This window comes from Setaria italica, chromosome I (genome assembly GCF_000263155.2).
Source record: "Setaria italica strain Yugu1 chromosome I, Setaria_italica_v2.0, whole genome shotgun sequence".
NCBI lineage: Eukaryota > Viridiplantae > Streptophyta > Magnoliopsida > Poales > Poaceae > Setaria > Setaria italica.
Genome location: NC_028450.1, coordinates 33,683,966 through 33,693,072, shown reverse-complemented (window position 1 = coordinate 33,693,072; position 9,107 = coordinate 33,683,966). Strand labels below are relative to the sequence as shown.

The 9,107-nt window shown below is 51.5% G+C and overlaps 1 protein-coding gene across 1 annotated transcript in view; it reads right to left on the bottom strand.

Annotated features, from left to right (window-relative positions):
* Positions 1-6,848: 6,848 nt before the first annotated feature.
* LOC101763016 (scarecrow-like protein 27) overlaps positions 6,849-9,107 on the bottom strand; it is a 2,920-nt gene continuing 661 nt past the window's right edge. The window contains exon 2 of the mRNA XM_022826919.1: positions 6,849-9,105. Coding sequence (XP_022682654.1) covers positions 7,223-9,105 — 1,883 coding nt within the window. The 3' untranslated portion in view covers positions 6,849-7,222. The remainder of the gene's footprint in view (positions 9,106-9,107) is intronic.

Sequence of the window (9,107 nt, the reverse complement as noted above, 5' to 3'; positions counted from 1 at the left end):
ATGAGAGGGGAGATCGACGGGCACAAAAAGCTCGCAGCCTTGGTTGATAAGGACAAGGGAGCCCTTTCGCTATTCTGCTTTGGTGCAAAGGCCTGATCGCGTGTTCCTCTCCTCCTTTCGATTCTCCCCTCCGTCCCACTTCGCACACCGTTTTTTTAGTTTTTGACCATATACCCATCCTTTTATGTTCGGTTATTAGAAGACGCAGACGTACGCGCACACGACATGTTGCACTCAGACCCGTAACCCCGCGCGTCTGAAACCGTTGAAGCCAAGTGATCGCATCCACCACGCTATAGCTGCTGTGACATTAGCGTGACTTTGATTATTGGCCGGCCCTAATGTAATCAGTCACTGACGGCTCACTTTACTCTTGACCTGAGGACGTGCATGTGCCTCTGATGTAATGTCATGCACAAGTTAGATTTGCCGCGGCACCAGGCCATGTGACCGCCTTTGCCACCACGTCTAACCAGGCTGCGGGATACGCTCTGCAGCTGCTTTGCAGGTTGGGCCAGGCAGCATATGCGTCGTAGCTTTCCAGCAGGTCGAGCGAAACACGGTTCAGGCTGGCCGCAAGCGTATCGCCGGATCATCGATCACCGTCTGATAGAGTGGTGATCCGCTGTGCTTTCACGGGCTCAACCTTGGGCGAATTGGCGTCTTTTGTCCAAACAAGCGTCCTGCCTTTTTGCAGTTCTGCTGGCCCCCATCGCTCTTCGCGACAGAGTGGTACAGTATCGTTCCCTAAGATCTCCTCTGTTTCCATTTTTTGGCGTAAAGCAAAGCGAGAGTACAGTCGACAGACAGGATTAAAAAAAATGTGCATCGTCGTGAAGAAAAGCAACCGTGTGCATCCAATGGTTTAAGCCGCCAACACGATCACTTCAGCTTCTACCCTTTTCCCTAGGACTTTATCGATCGTTTCGGTCACAGTCAGCTCGGTGTGTGTGAGCTGAAAGAGAGGTGACCATTAGATCATTTCAAAGCCAGATTGTCAAGGCAGCAGACTTTCTTGTTTTCAGATGTTCTATCTGAACAGAACCTGCCATCCTTGTACGAATACAGTCCCAAAGGGGCAACGAACAGAAACTCTGAAACTGCACCAGGATGGATTTCCGACTCGTTCAACCGATTATGTTTGGTAGAAACACAAGTTGGGGTTCCTTTTTTCCATTTCTGGGCACCCAGAAATGAGGTGTCGTCGCCGTCGACGCGATCCCGGAGACCTCTCGAATGCGCTACCTGACGGCGCGCCATTAAGAGCTAGGCAACACCGACGTAACTGTGTGCGTGTCGATGTCGTCCAAGGACAGATTCAGCAGCGTAGCCGTGTAGAAATTGGAAATGTCTCACAAATTCAGAGGTCAACTCTAGCACACGGTTATTTCCTTTTTTTTCTAGCTACTGGTTGTTGACTTTTACTACTCTGAAACCTTTGGCGATCGAGACGTTCTTTGCGGTCTTCCTAAAGCCATGATCAAGCTAGAATGTCGTAAATCACACCCGCCGCAAAAAAAAAGGGGGTGGGGGGGTGGGGGTTCCCGTATGGATGTAACAGACCACCAATGCGTCAACGTTAGGCCGGTGTATATCCCCTCTGTGTGGAAGGTGCGGTGCCGCCTAGAGTCCAAGTTTTCCTTTGGTTATTATCACACAGCAAGGTAATGACGGTGGATAATCTTTTGAAAAGAAACATAATAAAACCGGCCAAATGTCAGTTCTGTGAGGAAAATGAAACCATCCAGCATCTGTTCTTTGAGTGTGTAACAGCTAAAGCCATCTGAGCATATGTTAACTCCTTTACACATGTCTTGATTACAAATTACACAGAGCTGGCTAGTAAATGGGTGTGTGACAAAAAAATATAGTATGACCAATAGCATCTATGCAGGAGTTTGCTGGGGTATTTGGCTAATAAGGAATGATATGAATTTTCGTGAACAGATTTGGTTGGACATAAAGATGGTGCTAAAGAAGATATGGAAATGCATGACAAACTGGAAGCCAATTAATGTACGTGGGAGACCAGCTGGAGGACATGAGCCGATGGCTCAGCTTCGTGGAGAAAGCCCTCAAGACCCCATTGACAATAGGCGCTCCATGAAGAAGATCAAAATAGGTGCGATGTGGCTGCTTGCTTGAGCCTGCAGGAAGTGGCTCATGCGACTCCCACGAGGGAGACAAACTGCTATGTCTGTCTCAGAATCTGCGAATGGTGCTTATATGTTGTGTTCGATCAGTGTGTTGCCTGGTACTGCAGGGTAGCTAGGTAGAGTGCTGATCTGGTTATCTCAAAACATGTAAACGCTTAAACGGTGAATTCGGTGCCTTGTTTTTATAAAATGGGGCAGGGCAAGATGCCTGTTACTCTAAAAAACCAATGCGTCAACGTGGGGGCGGGAGGAGGAGGAGGAGGAGGAGCGGCAGGCCGGCAGCAGCTTCGTTCCCTAGCCTGCAAGGAAACGACCCCGTGCGCTCTTCCGGCGATCCCACTCCTCCCGGGCCGATCCGGAGTGGCACACCGCAGCACGTTGCCCGCGAGCCAGGAAACGCACAATCCTACTGTTTTTTTTTTTTGTCTCGGGCTGGAACAAGCCAATGGACCAACAACTCGTGATGCGCTGCTACCGTGGACGACCTAAACAAACATGGGGAGGAACAGGAACAACGCCACGGGCACGCGGAAAACTAAACATGTCGTTAGAACCCAGCACGCACACCGTCACCGCAGCGGACGAACGGGGATCGCGTGGAGCGGGCGGGTAGGCTCCTGCCCGCAGCACGTACCCCTTTTCCTCCTCCCCCCACGCCACGAGATTTGATCTCGCCGTCCTTTTGGAACGTCCATCCAAAGGCGAAAGCAAAGGCCGCCTCTTTTGCCAAAAGCCAAGCCCCCCCGCCGGGGTCCCCTCCCCTCCCCCCCGCCTGGTCCTGGAACGCAACGAAACGAACCATATCGCCAACCAAACCAAAGTCCAATACCCACCTTGCTTTTCGCCTCCGCGCATTGCGTCACCCGCCCGCGGCCGCGCCCTGCGCAGCTACGCTGGGGAGAGGAGATAGCAAGCGCGTCGCCGCCCGCCCGTCCCCCGCTGTCGCCGCCCGCCCGTTCCGTCCAATCCAACTGTTCAGCCCTGTTTCCGCAGCGGCAGAGGAAAGAGGAGAAAGCCCGGAGCCCCTGCCGCGAGCGAGAGATCACGTCGTGTCCGCGTGCCCCTGCCTGCCGCGCGCGCCGGCCGCTCCGGAGCACGGCGGGCGCGCGCCCGCAGTGCACGGTGGTAGTAGCAAGTAGTGTGGGCGTGGTCCTGGCAGCCGGCCAGGCCATCAGGGGCGCCCACGCCTCACGGCCCGGTCCGGGTCCGTGCTGCTGCCGTGTGTTACGTGTGCGTGTGCGTCGAGTCACCACTGCTCCGCCCGCCAGCCCAGTCCCCCGCTGGCCACTGTACGTGGGGCTGGCCGGGAGGATATCGGCGCGTATCTGCCCTCCATGGCTCGGTCTCTCTTGGGAGGGAGCCAAGGGGGCCCCTGGAGTATGGCGCGTGGACCCCTTGCAAGTGCGCCCCCTCGCTGTGCTGTGCTGACGGCTGACGATGACCCTCGGTCCAATCGACGGACACTTCACGAGGCCGTGTCCTGACCTGGAGGCTGGAGTGACCTGCTGCTCGGTGCTCACCGAGGTCTTCTACTCCGGCAGCCCGGCTCCGAGATCACCCAATTTTGCTGTCAGGAACTATACACAAGGGAACTTGGGCGGAACTGATTACTGATACAAGAATTCTGCAGGAGAACAGAGCCATTCGTCCAGAGTTGCTTTGCGAATTGGGGGTTCTTACTACAGAACGTTGGCTTGGGATTTTCATAAAAACTAAATTAAAATTGGCTTGGAGCTGCCATCAGCTAGTTCGTTAGGTAGACCGTTTGCATCCGTGCGGACACTGCGACTGATTTGGACCTTGTACTAACTATAAAACCACACTAGGCTGCCTTGATAAAAGGCCTCTACCGGAGACACCACACCAGACCAGAAGCCCTAGGGTCCCCCGAAATTCAGCGTGCCCTGACTCGAGGCCTCCTTTTCCTCAACCTACACCACACTGCTAACAGCAACGGGACAGTGGGCAGCAGGCAGCTCGTCTCTACTCTCTACAGGGCCGGGTTGGAGAAACCGATGCGAGATGGTTGCTGGACGAGAGCGGCGGGTCATACTGTACTAGTGTACTAGCATTCTACTAGCAAGCAAGCAAAAGTACATTAGCTTGAAAAGAATGGATCGTCGCTGTGCTAAGCTCCTTGGATTAGCGAAAAGGCCTCCAGAGTGGCACTTGGCGTTTGTGCATGCATGCAATGCAGCGGCGCGCGAGGAGAGGACACATGGGGTGGTAGAGGGTAGGGACATGGCGAAATAAACAAATGCGTAGCCTGTCGTCGCCTCCCCGGGGCTTAAGAAAATGGTAGCTGTCAGCTTCATGATCAAGGGCACGTTCTCGTGTAGGAGCGTTGCAGCGAGCCTCTCCCAGATCCTCTGCATCGTCGTCTCTGTGTACATCTCACACTGCTAACGAGACTGTCAAACGAGAACGAAAAACAATCGCGGCAACTCGTGATGCGGTTACACATGTTACATGAAGTGTAAGTACAGTATAACTCTTATAAGACTCTATCGGACTTTTTTTTTCTGTTTGTGAATGATTTTCTATACGAAAAATGTAAAATCGTGTGTTTGATGTTGGTTTTTTTTAAATGTTTTTTTCTATATGTAATGTAAGCGGCAAATTCACGTGTTCCAAACTTCCAATCCGACCGACCTCTAAACCCACCCAAGCAAACCGTGAACTTTCTCTAGCGCAAAGGATCCTGCCAGGGAGAAGAAAAATGTTAGCTCACCATGTACTCCCCTGCTGTCATGCATGTAACATGTAGTAGTACTCCAGTTTCCAAGCTTTTCAAATCCTAGATTTGTTCGAGAAAAACCATCTTCTCAGTACCACCAGTACAGCTGAGAAGTTTTTTATAAGGTAAGCGGATGGAAGCCAAGGCAAACGCATGGCAGGCGATCATGAACATGAAGGCAAGAATGTGAAACAGTGTAGGGAGGCAGGAGCCAGGAGGGGACACGGCCATGTGAGCGATAAGCAGGAGATGAAACTGGACCTGAAATAATCGTGCCGGTTTTCTTGTCCGGGCCTTTCAGAATTCTTTTCCCCGGTATTTCTAATCAGCCAGTAGCAGGTAAGATAAAATAGTTGTGAAATATTTTCTAATCAGAGGTAGGACATATCACATGATGGCACTGGTACAGACTTATATATATCTTGCAAGCAGTAGATGAGAATAAAAAAGAACTCAGATGTCTCCAAGAGTACCAAAAGCCAAAAAAGAAAACATGTCCGGATGCCGGCTCTAAACTTTTGCAGTGTCACATCGGATGTTCGATGCTAATTAGAAGAACTAAGTATGAGCTAATTATAAAACTAATTGCAGAATCTTGTGCTAATTCGCGAGACGAATCTATTAAGCCTAATTAATTCATCATTAGCAAATGGTTACTGTAGCACCACGTTGTCAAATCATGGACTAATTAGGCTTAATAGATTCGTCTCGCGAATTAGACTCCATCTGTGCAATTAGTTTTGTAATTAACCTATGTTTAATACTCCTAATTAGCATCCGAATATCCGATGTGACAGGTGCTAAACTTTAATAAGGTGTATCCAAACACCCTCTGCCCACTGCCCAGTAAATGCTAAAGGCATGCCTTGTACTCCCTTCGATCTAAATTACTGCTCATTTTAGATTTTCTAGATACATGATTTTCTAGATACATAGCAAATAGTTTTTCTAGATACGTAGCTTTTGCTACGTATCTAGATATAATACATATCGTGGTGCAGAGCAAAAGCTATATATCTAGAAAATCCAATTTGAAACGAAGGGAGTAGTACTTATTTGTGTTTTGGTTCAAGAGCAGTCGATACATTCCCACAATCGAGTTGAGTACACCAAATCTTCATTGCAAACAAGATACGCCAAGGGCCACAAACAAGGAAACCAACAAGCTGACCTAAGCGCTTTCACTGAGAAAACCTTCTTGTGCTGCGGGTTCTACAAAGTGACAAGTGAAATCTGACCCTTCCCTCATGAATAAAACGTATGCGGTTGTCTTTTGTGCTTGCTATGCTCTACTAATCCACTACTCTACTGGCATCAAGTCTATTGCGGAAATATAACAGAACGGTTCGTGAGGTGTGAATCGCTTGTGTTGCTTGCTGTCTACGTTTGGCACATTAGCAAAACAAGCAGCAACTTACATTCTTGCATATGATTCATTTCTTTTTGTTTTGTGTTTAAGGAACACCTTGAATACCATATTTGCATTCCCGATCAGCTTTCTCAAAACCATGTCGAATGATCAGCACTCACCATTTGACAAGTCTGGTCTTACGGTTCACATGAAACCCAGCTAGAACATGAAATTCCTACTATAGAAAGCTAAATTCCAAGATAAAATCAACATGGGGTCCATAGCTGATCCAAAATAAAACCTCTAAATTCCATATTAAGTGCCGACAAACTGCATGGTCACAAAATACAACTCAAATAGAAATGCAGAGCAAATGAAAATTTAAGACAATCTATAATTCCCTTCTTTAAACATAAATTTAGTTCTATTGTTTCTAATACATCTGGTTAACAATACTGTTTTGTTATGCTTCAGTCTAATGTCAGTCAGACCCACATTTTGGTATTGTGACGATGGATGACAGCAGAAGTTTGAAGTAAATTGCTGATAAGATAACATGATGCATTAAAAGTTGGTCCATGACAATCGAACTGCATAACGAAAATACTATAAGAACAAGAAACCAATATAAAGAAATAGGAAACACATATTAATCCTGTACCACAGACACATTTGATAGGTTAATTATACCCTCTCCTCACAAGCAGTGTTTCAAATGACATGAGAATGCCTGAAGTGAGCAGAGAGCAAGCACGGTAAAAACCTAGAGCAACATCATTACACTAGAGACACTGGCACCAACATCGCTAAACCCACTAGTTCTAGCTAATAAGCTGCAAAGAGAATCAACATGAAGTGTTCAACACCAAGATATTAGTTTTCTTTGCAACAATTAATTGCAAGACAAAATACACATTACTGGAGTTGAAGATGCCAGCGAATGGTGAAACGTCGGTGAGCACGGGCGCGGATTGCTGATCAGCACCGCCATGCTGATACGGTGACAAGTTCGCCGCGCTGCCAATAGAGTGTGAGCCCAACCCCACATTTCTCCACATGGAAGCCACGGACCTGCACCCGCTTCAGGAGGCAGTCAGCCTGTGCGTCCGCCAGGTTGCTGGGAGGAACAGGCGCAAACCCACCAGCTGCAAATGCACTCCTCCATGCCATTGGCTTGTCCGCCTTGCCCCGCCCAAGCACCATGTCCTCAATTCTTGGCTGAATCAGAAACTTCTCGATCTTGAAAGCAGAATCAGGATCAATGCCGGCAGCATCAAGTGAATCAAGGAGGAACACACAAGACTGAAAGCAATTCAAGAAGTGCTGCGAGAATGGAAGGTCAGCACGATCGCCGCCATGGTCTATGGCAATCACAATCTTAGGACCTAGCTGTTTCACCAACCGAAGGATCGCTGGCAACGGTGGTGCACGAGCAGAGCAACCAACAGGGAGGACAACAGCTACAACTTCATCGCCTGTGGTAGAAATGAGCTCCGCAGGATTGATCGTATCAGCACTGACAGCATTGAACTCAAAGGGGATTCCAAGGTCTGCAGCAAACTGTGCGATGTTATCCCGGGTAAGACGCAGCTCCAGTGGATGGTGCGAAGCAGTTGATACAAAGGCAGTGAGCTTAACGAACGGCAGAGCTGCACCACCTGCGCCGCGGCGGTGTGCAAGCTCCTGCAAGAAGGAAGCCCACTGGCCTCCAACACCGAGATCAAAATCAATGACATGGATGCAGGCAGCTGTGCTGCCGGCAATTTCGTCAAGAAGCGCCTGCGTTGCGGTGAAGTTGGTGAACTGGAGCACGGGCGAGAGGTCAGAGAAAGACTTGTATGCCGCTAGCTTGAGGGCAACATCGAGTGGTGATGTGAGGCGGCAGGCGCCGTGGTGGCCTTCGGCGAGCGCGAGGAGGAGGGCCTCCTTGAGGTAGGAGGCGGAGCGGAGGAACGGCTTCCCGAGCGGGGGAAGCTGGTGATTGAGCCGCGCCAATATCTCTCGCGCGCCAACGGAATTGCCGGCTTCGGCGGCCTTTGCCGCCGCGGCCAGCTCGTCCAGCAACTGCTGCTGCGCCGCCTCCGCAGCCGTCGTCTTCATCGCTCCGTGGGGCGGTGGCGGCGAAGGCTGGAGCTGGAATGGAGCAGGGCCATGCAGTGGTGGAAAGGGGAGACCCTGCGCCGCCGCGGCCGCCCGGTTTCTGGCGAGATAGAGGTCGTCCCCCATGGATTGATGGCGTTTGGGCGGTGGCTGGAGGAGTGGGGACTGCTGGTTGTGATTGGGGAAGGACGGGAGTGGCATGAAGAAAGTTGTGGTGGGCGGCGGCTGGTGCTGGAACTGGTGGAGGAGGGGGCCGGGCGGCTGCGCACCGAGAAGAGGGGGCTTTGTGTCGATACCTTCGTGGAACAGCACCGGAGGCGGGGGCGGCTGGAGGGAGGCGGACTCCGTCGAGAAGAGGCCGAAGGCTGAGGACGCCTTGCTGCCCCCGCCGCTGTTGGTAGTGTGCGACACCGCACCCGGGGACGACATGTCGGAGGCGACGCCGCCGAGGTGGGGATCGAGCGAGAAGCCCGGGGGGTCCGCGGCCGGGAACCCGAACCCCGCATTGTCAAGGAGCGGCTGCTGGTGCACGGGAAGCGGCGGCCCCGGCTGATCCAGGTCGCCGGCGGCCCCAATGATCCAGTTCAGGAAGGTCTGGTCCTGCCCCGCGGCGGCGGCGTTGCCGAGCACGGCGTCCCAGTTGTCGCCGCCGACGAGCCCCATGTCGAGGCCAGCGGGGATCGGCGGCAGCTCGCAGCCGCCGGCCCAGTCCTCCTTCCCGCCGCCGCCGTGCTCACCATGGGATCCCCATTTGGTGGGCTTC